Source organism: Amblyomma americanum, chromosome 1, assembly GCF_052857255.1.
Source record: "Amblyomma americanum isolate KBUSLIRL-KWMA chromosome 1, ASM5285725v1, whole genome shotgun sequence".
Lineage (NCBI taxonomy): Eukaryota > Metazoa > Arthropoda > Arachnida > Ixodida > Ixodidae > Amblyomma > Amblyomma americanum.
Genome location: NC_135497.1, coordinates 220,721,364 through 220,738,088, shown reverse-complemented (window position 1 = coordinate 220,738,088; position 16,725 = coordinate 220,721,364). Strand labels below are relative to the sequence as shown.

The 16,725-nt window shown below is 44.7% G+C and overlaps 1 protein-coding gene across 3 annotated transcripts in view; it reads left to right on the top strand.

Annotated features, from left to right (window-relative positions):
* The first annotated feature begins 4,685 nt into the window (after nt 1-4,685).
* The window catches only part of Kyat (Kynurenine aminotransferase), a 48,386-nt gene continuing 36,346 nt past the window's right edge, over nt 4,686-16,725 (top strand). The window contains exons 1-5 of one of the 3 annotated variants that reach the window (XM_077648516.1): nt 4,782-4,964; nt 5,472-5,619; nt 10,249-10,307; nt 13,300-13,444; nt 15,512-15,661. In XM_077648516.1, coding sequence (XP_077504642.1) covers nt 5,503-5,619; nt 10,249-10,307; nt 13,300-13,444; nt 15,512-15,661 — 471 coding nt within the window. In that variant the 5' untranslated portion in view covers nt 4,782-4,964; nt 5,472-5,502. Of the gene's footprint in view, nt 4,965-5,395; nt 5,415-5,471; nt 5,620-10,248; nt 10,308-13,299; nt 13,445-15,511; nt 15,662-16,725 lie in introns of those variants that run through there. The other 2 variants (XM_077648517.1, XM_077648518.1) reach the window with 2 other exon arrangements.

Sequence of the window (16,725 nt, the reverse complement as noted above, 5' to 3'; positions counted from 1 at the left end):
TCAAAGCGCGGCAGCCAGGGAGAGGAGCTCCCCAACTGCGAGGCGAGGAGGTCTGACAGGCGCCGGCCCGGCGGACGCGTCACGTCACGTCTCAACGTGTCCGTGCGCCCCATCCCGAGCCGTTCCTTCTTGCCCTCGACTCCGAGGGTATAAAGGCAGCTGCCCCGGACGCCAAGAGGAGACTTCGATTTCTTCCGTCGAGTAACGTGGTCGCCCTGACCGGCTGCTCTTTTGCGATGCTAGAATAAACAAGTTGTTCTGTTGGCAGTCGACTCATCCTTTGCCAGGACCTTCGGATGTTTCCAGCTGTGCCCCAGGCCGCCAGGTCAACGCTACCCTTGGGGCTTGCGACCCATTTGCAACACCGTGCAGCGCGCGCGCGCGCGTTACGCCGCAGTATAAACGCGCCTTACAGAGCCTGCGCTTAACCGCTCACCAACGTATTCGGTGGCGGCACCTATGGGAGTTACTGAAACCCCCCGCACACTCACTGAATAAAAAAAAAACCTGTGCCGAGGCTCGGAATTGAACCAGGGCGTTTGGTTGAGGCTGAGACGCTACCACTCCGCCCCGACGGCTTAAGCTTTAACTGTGAATAAAGGCGCATCTAGCGAATACACTCTTCCGATGCAGAAGTCTCCGCGTTTTCGCTACGTACATCCTGGCCTAACAGAGCTAGGCCATCAGCAATTTTTTTTCCACACCTGGTCACCACTACCTCCGCGGAAACCAGCGCGCGCACTATCGCCCGAGCTTATTATAACTGACTCCCGCACGACGGCTCCCAACCATCAGAGCCGGTTTTCGTAGAGTACTGCGCATTCCTTCAACACCATCGGCTCAACCGACACACGCACCCATCGCCACACAAACACCTGACGCGGAATCGAGGTAGTTGCATGGAAACTGCTCTAAACCAAATAATAATAATAATAATTGGTTTTGGGGGAAAGGAATTGCGCAGTATCTGTCTCATATATCGTTAGACACCTGAACCGCGCCGTAAGGGAAGGGATAAAGGAAGGAGTGAAAGAAGAAAGGAAGAAAGAGGTGCCGTAGTGGAGGGCTCCGGAATAATTTCGACCACCTGGGGATCTCTAACCTGCACTGACATCGCACAGCACACGGGTGCCTTGGAAGCCTACCGCTTTCTTTGGCTCCCCAGCTGACGGCAAAGGCCGTAGGAGCTTTGTAGTGAGGGTCTCTCCCCGCACAGGGGGCAAAAAAAAAAGAAATGTTGATCACAGTTGTCATCCACTTCCTCCTTAGGCCATCCCCTGAAGGCGCGATTGAGGTGTCCACAGAGAGTGAGAGTGCTGCGCCTTTTTTTCAATCGGAATTTTATTTTGCTTTAGCGCACACCAGCAAGGGGAACGCTCTTTGAGAGCTCGCGGTTGTGTGTTTCGTTTTGTTGTTATTTTCGAGATGCGTTGATAAATAAGGTTAATTAAACACTATACGCAAGTAAATAAGTCGTTGTTACTTATGTGTAGCTGAGTCATTTTACGCGACTATACAGATGAATTTAGGTAGAGCTTAAGAACCGGAACAAGCCTCTGAAGGGTTGTTCAGAAGGAAGGCCTGCAGTGCGCACAGCTTTAACGAGCCGGCTTTGGTATTGGTAGGAAGGACAGAATTGTACTCATATGTGGTACAGGGCTTGATACACCGTGCTGCTGCGTACGCGAATAGCTCATATGCTTCAAAGGGGAAGTATATTATAACAAAAAAAACTACCACCACCATTATAACAAAAAAATTCAGGGCCGCAGGCCCCTGCATGGGTCCCTGCACGATCCAGATGACGCTTACGTGTTTGCTATATGGTTCAGTTTGTCATGTTGGATGCCTTTGGTACCTTGGTCACATTGTAAAAACCACCCCTTCGTGACATAACACGTGTGTTGACAAGAGATTTTTCTCTTTTGGCTCGTGCTGTTGATGGACAACCACGGGAGGGGCGGTTTTGCCTTCCCAAGTTTGTCCGCTTCCTCGTTGTTAGCTTTGAAGGGTATTTTACACAAGCGACGTAAACCAATCGTCGCTCCCATGTCAGTCTTAATACAAAATTAATGTGGATTAGCTCAGATAATCCAGGATATACAAAGCGAAAGATGTCGGCGTTCCCTGCGTTTATTGGCGTTTGCGTTGACAACTTTCTAGACGGCGATGGCTTTAAGGAAAGGAAGGGCGCATAACTGGCTCCCTGGATATGCGGATGCCTCATTCGTGCTTTGATACAAGTGGCGGTGGTGAGAGACAGAGAGATGTGCCTGAATGCATTAGCGCTGACAGCGTTGCGGCTGACTTGCGGCATTGCAGCAATAGCTGGGCTGCAGCGTTCATTTGGTGATAAATATCTCGCGATCAACCATTAACTGCATGCCACCTCCCAGGGTGGCAGGGAGGGCGCGCTGCCTATCCAGAGTGCGAAGCACAATCAAAGCAGGCTTTTGCAGTTGGACACCAACGCCATGACACTTACATGAAAGCGAGATTGAGGTCTCCATTTACCCACGGAGCAGGTTGTGCGCCTTTCCTTTCGTGAAAATGAACGTCCTTTGCAAAGTTGTCAACGCCAATGAACTCTATGAACGCCGCCGGCTCACTTGTTTTGTTTGGTTTTTTAGAAAGGAAATTGCACAGAAAGGAAACATCGCACAGCATACGGGAGCCTTAGCGTTTTTCCTCCATAAAAACGCAGAACGCGACCGCGACGGCTTAGTTTTTATGGAGGAAAAAGGCTATGGCGCCCGTGTGCTGTGCGATGTCAGTGCACGTTAAAAAGCCCCAGGTGGTCGAAATTATTCCGGAGCCCTCCACTACGGCACCTCTATCTTCCTTTCTTCTTCGACTCCCTCATTTATCCCTTCCCTTACGGCGCGGTTCAGGTGTCCAACGATATATGAGACAGATACTGCGCCATTTCCTTTCCCCAAAAACCAATTATTATTATTATAAATGGCACAGTAACCGTCTCACATAGCTCGGTGGACACCCGAACCGCGCCGTGAATGAAGGGGTAAAGGAGGGAGGGAAAGAAGAAAGAGAAAACTGAAAATTGAAAGTTGCATTTTGAGGACCCGCCGCGGTGGCTCAGTGGTTAGGGCACTCGACTACTGATCCGGAGTTCCCGGGTTCGAACCCGACCGCGGCGGCTGCGTTTTTATGGAGGAAAAACGCTAAGACGCCCGTGTGCTGTGCGATGTCAGTGCACGGTAAAGATCACCAGGTGGTCGAAATTATTCCGGAGTGGCCCTCCACTACGGCACCTCTCTTCCTTTCTTCTTTCACTCCCTCCTTTACCCTTCCCTTACGGTGCGGTTCAGGTGTCCAACGATATATGAGACAGATACTGCGCCATTTCCTTCCCCCCCCACAACCAATTATTATTATTATTCATTTTGAGGAAAGGCGCGGCCCTGTGCAGCGGCGGAACACCTGTGGCTCGGTACTACTGGTGGCGCATGCGCAGTAGTGACTACTGAGTGAGAGAGAGTGAGAAATATCCGTGGCGAGGTGCGCGTTGTGACGTCATGTGCCTCCTCGGAGCACCGCCAAGGCGAAATCGCAAGTTCGCGGCCAGTAAGGCTTTCGCTTCAAAAATAAACGTGGATTAGCTCAGGTAATTCATAATATAAAGCGAAAGCTGTTGGAGTTCATTGTGTTCATTGCTGTTGGCGTTGACAACTTTCTAGACACCGATGATTTTAGGGAAAGGAACAGCGCATGACTGGCTCCCTGGCTCAGTGGACGTCTCCTTCGCGCTTTGAGGTACGTGGCGGTGGTGAGAGAGCAAGAAATTGGTTTTTCCAGAAAAGAAATGGACCAATAACTGTCTCACGTATCTCGCTGGACACTCGAAACGCGCCGCAAGGGAATGGAGAAAGGAGGGCTAGTGACACAACAAAGGAAGTGGTGCCTGAGTGGAGGGCTCGGGAATAATTTCGACCACCCGGGGATCTTTAACGTCCACTGACATCGCACAGCACACGGGCACCTTTAGCGTTTCGCCTCCATCGATCGAACCGCGGCCGCCGCGGTCGGCTTCGAACCCGGCCAAGCAAGCCATCGCCACAGGCCGGGCTGCCAGCGTCATCAGCCTCCGGGACATGAATGTTTGAGTGCAGTGGGGCCGAACGGGGGCCCAAAGACATGCATGTCCTAAACTCCCCTGTGTCCATTAAAGTTTTCACCACCAGCACCTCTCGCGATCAACCATTAACTGCCCTCCATCTCTCGCGTCCCGGAAAATTTTGTTCCCATTAGTACATGCAGTGTCACCCTATTCCTATCCTCTCCCGGTTTATTTCCGTTAGCTGCAGCCCAAGTGCTTCAAGCTTCGATAGCAGATGCCGCGGCTAACAACATATTTTCCTTCCGTTTTATTTTGTTTTCAATAAACCACCAATAATACTCGTAGCATGTACGCGCAGGCCACTCTACCTAAAGCTCCTGCTCCACCAGGCGCCACCTCCTCCCTCTGCTAGCAGACGACGCGCACGACCGGAAGCAGGTATCGTTTACAGCGCTTAGTTCGCGAGATCGCCACTACGCTGTGAAACTATATAGAGTCAGAGTTAGCGCAGATAGCATTCGACGAACAAAACGCTCAGAAAAATGCCAGCTGTGTCCGAAGGACGCAACTCTTCGAAGACCTCCAAGATCATGCTGACCCTTGCGGCAGCGCATGGACACAGTGAACATATGTAGGACACGCCGCGCCGGCCGCGCGCTCCCGTCGCAACATTTGTCTGTCTAGCCGCTTCCGCTGTGGTCTTGTTTGCCGCCTGTTGGAGCAGCTGGCAGTAGAAGCATCTACCTTGGTAGAACAGAAGTCCCACAGCGGCTTTGTGTCTGTGGTCTTGTGGGTTCTGTGTTTAACAACTGTGTCGTCCTCGTGCGTGCTCCCGTTGGTTCGTTGAGCTCTTCACGTCGTTGCATTTATTACGCTTTGCGTTAGTGTGAGTACTACCAAACTTTTATCAAGCGCACTGTATATCTATGTGTACGAACAAACTATTTCTATTAACGTTGGTACGAATCGAGTGCGGACCACTTGCGATCGGGCGCTTTGGGTGCCCGTGCGAATTTTGTTCTCCGTGCGAATTTTTTTTTTTTTTCCGTGAGTGTGCTTGTCTTGTCTGCAACGCACCAGCAGGTCTTTTATCATGCTCCCATTGACTGTACTACGTTGCTTGCTTTCCATCGACCGAGAAACTTGCTTATGTGGACCGCTCTGCTTCTAGGAAGCGGCCGGACCAGCCGGACTGCTCTATGGAAGAAAATAGTTATAGATCGCACTTCCTGCGACCTGTTTCTTTCAAAAAAGGTCACGCGCCTTGCACGTGCTGATAACTGCATGAAACAGGTGGACTTGGTCTGGGGAACGGACGAAAAAAAAAAAACTATCTGTGAGTGCTGCTTCCGGTTTCCCTTTCACCTTGTTGGCATTTTTTTTTTTTCTGTAGCTGGAACGTGGTGTTCGCCTAGCAAGTGCAGATGCTTAGAACTCTCAAGTTTGTTGTCACGACATCCTCAAGCAGATACGCTCCCCTCCTGGGGACCAAAGGGCACTCGATAAACCCCTTGTCGTCAGCCTTTTATTCAGGCACCCAGGTACGGCACGAGTTTTTGATGTAGTACTACGCACGCTTGTACCGTTCGCGTGTCGCTGCCGTAGACACTAGGAGCACGCTGGGTGCTACTAAAACGAAAGCTTTTGTCCCATTAAAAAAAAAAAAATGCAAGTTCAGTCAACATGCACTTTACTAACGGAACGTAGCATCATATTTCAGCTGGCGGTACCAACATTGCATGACTGGTCTGTGAGCATCGAAGTCAAGTAGCATTCTGAAGGCTTGCAAGCTTTCTGGAAAGAGCATGTTCTGTTACACTGTCGCTCTGCTTATCTTTTGCTTCCTGAGCTGTTTTGTGGCCTCCAGTTTTGCATGACACCCTGCAGTAGCATGAGGCATTTCATTAGCCAAAGGTAGCTGTTGAAATTATTACTCTTGTGTGGTTTTGTCGTGTTGCTTTTATTTCTTCATGAGCTGAATGTTTCCACAGCCTGCATTTTAAAATCGAACGAAAATAGGAACTTACAGGCTTTGTCAAATATACAGGCCACCAAGGTTTTTCTTCTGGGCCGTGCAGTGTGGCATATTTTACATCGCCAGTTTTTTATATCTCTCAAGGATGGGCAGAACGCTCAACCTCACTTCTCTGGAACTTGGGATTTTTGGAGGTGCGACTAGAAATCGGTTATGTGGCCTAGTAGCAAATCTGGTGGCCCTGTATATTTTTGACAAAGTATGTACTTAAGGTACTGATACTGTGTTGTGGCACACAAAGCGACAAATTTTTGCAACACTTTTTTGGGAGACAAGAAAAAGTTTTGCAAGATAGCAACACATACTATGATGCGAGGGCATACATTGTATAGTTTTAATTTTTATATGTGTAGTCAAGACTGATATATGGCTTATGACTCATCCAGTCTCTTTGTTTTGGTTCTCTTCTGCCATATGATGACCAGAATGGTCATTAGTGCCCTTCTCCTAAACAGTGACATTAGGTGAAAGACAGTGAGTGTTTACTATAATCCAAGAGGCTTTGGTCTAGAGGTTAGCATGATTAAAATATGTGATCTCAGTGAAACATTTGGTTAGGTTGCTTACTGCAAAAGCTTTTAGAATTATCAGCCGATTGTGGTGTCTTAGCCTAAACTGTTCTGCAGACTGCTTCTACTGACAAATGCTTGCTCTACAGCACTTAAACATGCTAGTGTGTTATTGAGCATGATATTCAGAAATTTGGACTAGTATGGTACAGGACTGTCGTTATAGCACTATTTGCTTAGGAGCTAGTTGGATCATACTCTGAGAAGGAATTTTAGTGCAATGCAGACAAGAAAAAGTGAGTAGATGAGATGAGGGCCCGTCCTATCTACTCACTCGTTCTTATTGTCGATGCTGCGGTAATATTAATCTTATTTTGTTGCTTCAATTGATGAGGGGGTCCTATAAATAACACTTATAACACTTGTGCACTTTACATTTTCATTCAGACAGGTGTCATCCCTGCTTTTTCATAAGCTTTTCAGGTGCCAGCCTTAGCTGGAAAGTATACTAGAGTCACCTGCATTTCCTTCTCTATGCATACATAGCGCCCACCCTATATCATGATGTGAAGTTCAACCAGAAATTGTAGTTGAGTCGCGCTAATATAGCGAATGGTGTCCTATAACTGCATAATAAACAGTGAAGTTAAGCAAAATACGGACTTATGCTGAAGGTTTAGCATCATATATGTTGCAGTCAGGATCATGGGTTACAAAAATATATACATAGCAAATTGATGTAGATAATGAAGAGACTAATAGGGCATATGCCATGCTTGAGGAAAAGCAAATAATGGAAAGTGCCTATGTCGAAACTTGGCTTGTTGGTGCATATTTACATACTCTACAGCTATGTAAGTGGAGTGCAGTTTATGAAATAGGTATGAGTATCTGTTGTCTGTTTAGAATGTGCATTCTATACCTGAGCTGTCCGCTGTTACTTAATTTTTTTTGTCTGTGAAAGTAACCTGGATGGTTTGAAGTAGTTATTGTTTTAACTGAAAACCTGCCTGGCGGAAAGGCCTACACAAAAATGGTTTCTTTGTATGGATAGACTTTTTTTCTTTGCCATGAAATGAGTTCTTGTACAGGGTTAATTGGAGAGGTATGGGAGAGGCCTTTGTCCTGTAGTGGATGTAGTCAGGTTGATGATGACGATGGCGAGTTGTGGCTGTAATATATAGGTAGGGCCCATTGTTTTTGGGTGAAACCCTATTTTACTTAATTCTTACACCCTGAACAGATTTCTTATAAATCGGGTTAAACCTGATTTCTACACAAAAATGTACCTTCTCGGGAACATAAGTTTTCCAGTACACAAGAGGAAGATACCACACAAAAGTTAGCAAATATTTCGTGCTTATTCCAGTGGGGTGTTGTCAGTTGACTGGTGATGTTGAACCTTTTTTAATGCTTGTTATTCATGACACAACTTAATTTGAGGATAAATTCACAAAGTATGTTTCAGAAACGAGAGGCCAGAGCATGGGTATACTAACCATACGTCTTATTGGCATCACTATATCAAGCACTATTCATGCTAACGTTTAAAATGGCCCCTGTGATATACTATTCTCTCGTAGGGTACAAGGGCAGGCTGCTGGTCTTGCATGGATGCAGCTGTGTAAGACATTTGTAATGTACTCGCCAAAATAATTTTAATAGTAAAGGAAAACATTCTGTTCTGGTAAACTGTTTTTAACTGCAACCTTCCATTCCATTCCCTTAGCTGCCGCGTTGGCTGAGTGGTTAGGCACCGGGCTGCTGGCCCGAAAGACGCAGGTTCGATCCTGGCCGCGGCGGTCGAATTTCGATGGAGGCGAAATTCTAGAGGCCCATGTACTGTGCGTTGTCAGTGCACGTTAAAGAACCCCAGGTGGTCGAAATTTCCGGAGCCCTTCACTACGGCGTTTCTCCTAGCCTGAGTCGCTTTGGGGCGTTAAACCCCCATAAACTAAACCATTCATTTCGTTCCCATATTGTTGGTTTTGAAATAATGAGCAAGAATGTGGCATGTTATGTCTTGAAGAAAAACGAGAGCGTATGTATTAAATTGACTTTTTTGCTCCTAGAAATTGTCTGAAAAAGCTCGAATCATGAAACTTTTTGCCCAGAAACCCAGTTTTTACCAGAATTTCAGCTCAAGAAATATTGCCAGGTTTTTATACCGAATATATATATATATATATATATATATACTTTTAAACTTTTGGCCCACTTTTTGGGATACCCTGTGTAGCATTATTTGTTCTGTTTTGCTGCATGTTGGAAAAGTTTTTTCTTGGATATTGTTAAGTGAGGGCTTTAGCTATACATTGTAAAAACTTTTTGAATGTTTGTTAGTGTAGTAGCCTGCACGTATTCCTGCTTGCTTTTTTTTTTAATTAAAGAACTGTTCCGCTATTTAATATTTTTTGTTAGTCTTTGTGAGAATGTTTCTCAAGGTAAGTAGGTTATTGTTTGATGGCTTTCATTTCTCTCTCTCTCCCCTTGGAATAAAGTGTTTTGTAGCCCGGTGCACCATTAAATCATTCGTTCGGGATAGACAAAAGCCTGCATTTGATGGTTTAGCTTTGAAGATGGATGAAAAAAACTCCAAGGTAGAGGTTGTTTAAGGCATACAGTTAACAAATTTGTGTCAACCACTTTTGCTGAATGCATGTGAAGTTTTCATGAATATATAAATGAGGAAATGACAGAACTATGATGAAGTGACTGGGCGAAATAACGCACTCCCTGCAAAATATCTCTTACTAGGCAGAAGAAAACGGTGATGGAGGAGAGGCAGAAGAGCATGCAAGACAAAGCACATTTAGTAAATGCCTGTTCCCAGCACACAGCCAGCCATTAGCTTAAAAAGGCAACTAGGCTGACACAAGCATGCTGCGTACTGCAGCTGTAACCAGTACAATCCAGTTTTAGGATTTGAAGTTTCTTTATTTGTTCCTGAAGTACAGATATCTTCCTGCATAGGATTTAAATGTTGCCCTTATTGGAAGTGTGTTATTGTGGTGGTCATCAGAATTTGCCAGAAGCAACAACAATCAATTCAACTTCCGCGGTGGCTCACAACAATTCAGCTTCCGCGGTGGCTTAGTGGTTATGGCACTCAGCTGCTAACCCAAAAGACGTGGGTTCGATCCCGGCCACAGCGGTCGAATTTCGATGGAGGCGAAATTCTAGAGGCCCGCGTACTGTGAGATGTCAGTTTATGTTAAAGAACTCCAGGTGGCCGAAATTTCTGGAGCCCTTCACTACGGCGTCCCTCATAGCCTGAGTCGCTTTGGGACTTTAAATCCCCATAAACCAAGCCAAAAGAGAGCGTTCAATTTCCTGGTTTTGTCTCTGAGTAACACAGTGGAAACCAGGTTGCCTTAAATATATCCCTGACATGTGCCTACACTGGCATGCATGTTTCAGTCTAATTACGCAGATATTAGGTTGCATCTACTACTCTGTTTCATCTGTTGATTTTTCTTTTTGAATTTTTCATTTATGCTTCACTTTTTTTTCTGCTGTAGCAGTAGTTTTTATGCACCAGGCCCATAACTTTGCTGTGTTGCAAGGTTGTACCTTTTCTCTAAATTACTTAGTCATTTCGTTTTAATTCTTTCCTGGAAATCTAGAAAAAGATGGCCAAGATGGAAGTGGCAAAGCGAGTACAAGGGATGCAGGACAGTGTGTGGTAAGTTTTAAGGGCATTATTTATTTCACCATACAGTATGCTTTATGCCCAGAAGACAGATAGGAAAATGCATTACTGAGAACTGCAGCAGAAAACAGCCCTAAAAATGGTGAAATTTTGGTACTCTTGCAGCAATGAGAAGCTTACAGCTTGTCGGCTAAAGTGCAGAGGAGCAAGAATCAGGCTTGCTCTTACCTGAATCCATGGGCTGCAGTTTTGAAGGGACAACCATTAAACAGTGGCAAAGGAAAGCAGAAAATAAAAATGTTCTTTCTTGTGTAAATACACTTTGCCTCTAGTCTTAAACTTCTATGTTCTTTTTTGTGTAAATACACTTTGCCTCTAGTCTTTAACTTTTAAGATTAAACAGTGGCAAAGGAAAGCAGAAAATAAAAATGTTCTTTCTTGTGTAAATACACTTTGCCTCTAATCTTAAACTTCTATGTTCTTTTTTGTGTAAATACACTTTGCCTCTAGTCTTTAACTTTTAAGATTGACGGGAATGAAGAAAATAAGACCAGCACGTGCATTAGTGAATAAGAATTGCATAGAAAAATTGACATTAGCTACGGTAAAGCATCATCACGTATAAGTAGGTTGGTAGGTATATCTTTTCCAGAAAGTTACTTGAATCCCAGCTTTGTTATAACTTTACTGTCTATGTAAAATATGCAGTGGAACCTCATTGAAATTTTCTAGTTGCATTTCCTTGCTCCTACACTGTATTTGTATTGTCTCGGTGCAAACCCATGGACTCTCGTGTATTATTTTGTCACAAAGACGACGTCTCACTTGATACATTACAGTTCTGGAATGCTACCACATCATGTGTCTCATTTTGGCAAAGACTGTGGTATAAATTTATTGGTGTACAGGATGCAGTTTAGAGCAGAATTATGCTGTACCTAACAGGCAATTGAGCCTCATTTGCATGCAAGCAAACATTCCAGCAGTGTGGAGGCACAGGCATGTTGACCGTTGATTGCAGAAATCTGAAGCTCAAGCATGAGGACATTGGAAGGGCAGCTGGACATAAGCATTTTCACAAGCCAATGGAACTGAAAAGTTTCTTGCCTTGTTCTGAAGGGGCAATTTATATTCTATTCCAATGTCGTGTGAAAAAGTCTGTATCAGGTGACCACGTGTAAATTCAAGATTTTTTTAAAGCCTTGAATTGCAAGTTTGGCAAAATGAAAGCTTTCAAGCTGAAAGTCCAGTATCTTTTCCATAGTCCCTTGGAAAATGTATCCCTGGGGTTTAACTCTTAATTCAGTCCTAACTTAAAGCATCATGCTTATCACAACTAAGTCCAACACCAATGCAAAGTGTGAAAATATAAGTCCTGCATCTCCTCATTTAAGTAATCAAAATAATGAGAAGTAATGAGGCTGACATTTTAAGAATGTTTCATTTTGTGCGTGGCAAAATTGATACGCATTGTGACTGAGTTTTGTTCCAGGTTAAGCCAGGCCTCTTGTTGTGCTAGTGTACTACAATAACTGTGTAGTATGCTTGCTGGTGAAAAAAAGTTGCAGACAGAGCAGTGTGTTCTAGCTTGAGAGTTGCATTTCTGTGCATCTCATAACAGTGCAATACACAGGAATACTAAGGCTTGGCTCTCCACATTGAGAAATGAACAATTCAGCAGAAGTGTGGTGTAGGCAACCAGATGCTGGCGTAGCACGTCGCTCACCAGTCACCAGTCAAATTGTTTGGCCTTGAAATGTCAAGGGCCCCCATATAGTTAGTGGGCTGTGCATGGCATTAACGTGGATGTGGGATTGTTTAGGCTGAGGCAGAATGCTGATGGTCTTTGGTTTGAGGTTTTGCAGTCTTTTGCAATGTGCATGACTATTATATTTACAAGAGAGATTGTAACTGCCTCGTCTATGCCTTTTCGTTTTCTTTCTAACCTGGTCTGGGGCCCTTCAACCAGTGTGGGGCTTGAGTATGAGACACTGGTGGCTAAGCTATGATACTACAATGATAAATGTGCCTCCGACTGTACAAGCAGGTGGGGAATGATTTCTTCCTATGGGTTTTAAGACTTTTTTTTATCTGATGCTTGGTCGATCGCTTCCCTGAAGTTCAGAAAAAGTATCAATTTGGCTGGCTTGTCAGTGACTGTGGCAAATACTTGGATCATTCCCAGAGGCTGGGTCAGTAGTGAAAGCCCTTCTCGAGAGTTTTGGAGTATGTGTGCTTTACACACTCTAATACATGCCTTACATGTACTTCTTTTTTAAGGTGCAGAGATGACCTTGTCACATTTCGAATCCTACAGCCCGCTGTGGTGACACCATGGCTAACCAAGGCAGTTACATTTCGTTGGGCATGAAATGCAAAAATGTCCTTGCGTGATGTCAGGGAATTTCAAGAACTCCACGTGGTTGAAATTTACCGTGAGCCCTCCTCTGCGCTGCATCCCATGGCCGATGTGTAGCTTCAGGATGTTGAACTATGCATGCCCTGCTATACCATACTAGTTTCAGTCCTTCCGGAGGTTCTCTTTCAATAATAACTCGACAAATTAAGGCAAAAATACTTTGAACACCAGTTAGGGTATTCTACAAAAAAATATGCTAAAAATTTTCCAAAATTTCACAGCAAAGCCTAGTTTTGTGATCATGGCATCACTCATTCAAGGTGTTGCTGGAATATTGTCTGCATTGCTCACTCACTTTTACAGGGATGCAATAGATATGTGGCAACGAGTGTGAACCATAAATAGAAAGATAATTTGGTAACATACATGCTGCCAAGGCAGAATTGTGTGTACCGTGAGTAATCACTGTGTGAGGTGAGGTAACACTTGTACATTTATACCCTGTATCAAAGCTGGCTATTGCTTTATACTGCCACAACATTAGTTTAGTTCTGGGAGTTGCCTGTACTCCATCTATAGAAAAACTTTGGCTCATATTATAACCCTAACGGCTTGGCAGATAACTTCAAAGCGTTGTTTGCTTTTGTTTCCCATTTTATGCACCAGGGTGGAGTTCATTCAGCTTGCTCAAGAAACTAAACCTGTTAACCTGGGCCAAGGATTTCCCGACTTCCCTCCCCCAGACTTTGTTGTTAAAGCACTTCAGGAAGCTGCTGCTGGCAACTTGCTTCACCAGTACACACGAGGATATGTGAGTAGCTACTTCACGCGGGTATTAGCAGCCCATACATCTTTTTTTTTTTTCTGTACATGATCATGCTTTTGCCTTTACTCTGCCTTGGCAAGTCACTACCGCACCAGACTAGTATATAAACTATTTTTATTTATTCTGAAAGGGGGTTTGTGCACAAATAGAACAGGGGAAGGAGTTCATGGCGAGTGACACAAAGCGGTGAGCAGAACGGTGGGCAGCGGAAAAGACGGCCAGTCCAACCGAAGCAATCTCGGGCAGCGCGGCGGCACTTCGTCTTTCGTCGGCGCTTTGTCAGTGATCTGCCTAGGCGGCATCAGGCGCAGCCGTCATGGTTCGCTACAATTCCATCATTTTTATAAACATGTTTCTGTTTTATAATTCACTTTTAGGCCTTGTGCAAAGTTCTAAAAACCTCTACTCTTTATAGAGTCTTCTTTTTAACTTACTGTACTTGGATGTGTACTGTGATGGTGTGAAAGCAGTGTGACTAGTTTTTTTCTTTACCCCTTTTTATTCGTAAGTCTGCACACATGTAAGCCCTGGTTCTGCATGCAAATAAGAGTTCATCTTTGTTGTTTCGTTTTGTTCTGATTTCATTCAACACCCTGTGTACATGCTGCTTTTCACCCCTGGCGTGAATTTTGCTATAGCTGTAACATGTTCCAGTCAGTAGTGTACTCTTGTTTTCTTTTGTTCAGTCATCAATTCTAGCTGTTCATCTCTACTGGGTAGCGAACAGCAGTGTGAACTGTAGGGATTACGAAAGGCCTAAGAGAGCAGCGTAGAAAAACACTGCTGCAATTTCTAGGAAAGAATGTACTTCACCCATTTTACCACCATGCCTTATCAAATGGCACCACCCAGCCAACTAGCCAACACCTGCCTGATATTACAAATAATTTGGCCATTTAGTTAGGTGAGGTGGACTGAGGGCATGCCAAGTATAATTTAGCCAATAAGATTTCAGTAAAATTCCTGAAAAACTGGACTAACCTTTATCATTCTTAAATTTTTGTCTTCCTGGGTAAGCCAATAGAGAGCACCACCCTCTGGGCCTTGTATACTCAATGATTTTGTGTGCAGTGTTAACAAAACGAAGGTTGATAGTAGCAAGCAAGGCTTGATGTTTTTGAGTTGTTTGTTAGAAGTAATGCGATAACTGTGAGATTAGTTCATGATATTTTAAAAACAGTAAGATAAAACTACACACTGCCTTGTTTTTGATTTGGAATAGTTTGAAATCATATGGTTTGTATAGTTAGATTCTCTTTCTAAAACAAAGAAAACTTGAGGACTGACTAGATTTATTGGTTTATTGTAGTGGAGAGAAAACGAGAAAGAATAGCTTTTGAAAGGGCAGTCTGAGTTGACTGGTGATAGTCTGGCAGTCTGAAGAAAAATTGAAGTGCCTTTTGTGGTGTATCACATAGCATGCCAATTTCACTGTGTATATAATACCCTGTAAACATTAATGGCCGAGCCTTGTAAAAAGGATGAAAAGTAAACTAAAACAGGTTTTTGCAGCCTGACTTGAGATAAACAAGAAGGAAAAGTGTGCTTGCTTTATTAATTCATATAATCTACAGCTAGCTGAGCCTTGCTCCTACTGATGTCACACAGGAATGACACTAGGATATCTGAAGGGGGAGGGGGGGATGAATGGATTAAAATTTCTGGTCGGTTTCTTTGTGGTATTGGTCCTCATAAAGATCAATGAGAGTCATAACTGAATGCACAAACTAGGACATTTGAATCATGTGTTTGCGAATAAAATCGTCTTGTCTGGGATTGAATTTAGAAAGCACCCGCTGATTTAGGGGGTGACACCACCACCTCTAGTCTCCCCTTGGCACTGTCACTGATGTCACATTGTTATCCTGAATGGCAATACAAGGTATATTTTGATTATGTAAAATAGAGATTGATATTGGTTACAGTTTTCTTGAATTGAGTGGCAGAGAGATTAGGGTGCCCTTTTCAGATGCATACCTATTACTCTCTGCAACTGCTTTATGTAGTAATTGCTTAGAAGGTGCACTGACTGGCTCTGCCTAATTTTTGTAGGGTCACCTGCGGCTGGTCAATGCTCTGGCAAAGATGTACTCTCGCCTGACTGGTCGTCAGATTGATCCTCAAAAGGAGGTGCTGGTCACGGTCGGCGCTTATGAGGCGCTCTACACTACCATACTAGGACTTGTCAACCCAGGGGATGAGGTGGGTCAAGTCGCGGCTGTCAACATCTGCCTCCTCTTTGTGGCACCAAAGGTTATATGAATGAAACCCGGTCACCACGTTTCTGTCTTTAACACTTTTCCTGCAGGATTCTTGTGTCAGTGCGCACATATTACAGTAAACAGTAAAAGCTCATTAATTCGACTCCCGCTAGTTTGGAAACCAGATAATTTAAACTGCCGGTGCGGTCCAGGTTAATGCCCATATAAGTTTATGGTATCAGTCGTTCACAAATTCGGAAGCTAGGGGTCTCGCACTAGTTAATTTGAATCGGTTGCCGAGGGGAGACCACATCTAGGAGTGACCTGCAGGGCAAGCGGTCATCGAAATAGCCCTGCTCAAACCTGAATTGAATGCTGCAGAGTAGCCCACGCACCTCTGATGTGCGCGCAACAGCAGGCGTGTTGAAGAACGGATAGCCCTGTCTCCAAGAATTGTCCAGCCGCATAGTTTCGCTTTCGCTTTTCTAAGCTTCATGCATTGGCCAGCCAACCGAGCGCAGCTGCCCACCGTTATGGACGCTGATTGGCGCCGCTGCAGGTTTCTCTCGCTTCTATCTGCATGGTTCTTCCATTGCACTGAAACTACACGCTCGTCACATGCCGTTTGCTGTTTGAAGTGCGCTCGCTGTTTGTGCGGTGAAGCACGGCTGCGTGTCCAATCCAGGCAGCTGTGGGTAAAGCCTGCTCATTGGTGACTCAGCCGCTTGTTAGGAGCCTCCACCGCTACTGCTTTGCACCGTGAAGGATGACAGGATGGCCCTTACCATTACCTGCTTCAGCGTTCCCGACAGTGTGCATGCAGTACAGCGTTGATGGAAATGTGAAAAATCATCATTGTCATGCATTTCTCATCTTAAAAACAGGCAGCCACTGCCCAATCTTCCACCATATAAATTTGACGCAATGCAAGCAGTTCCTGTCAGTTTCTTCGAAGTCATTCGATAATTCGAACTCCGTATAATTGTAACATTTTTTCTGGTCCCTTGAAATTCAAATTAATGAGCTTTTGCTGTATACAGGTAGCAGCACATAAGACTGCACGGA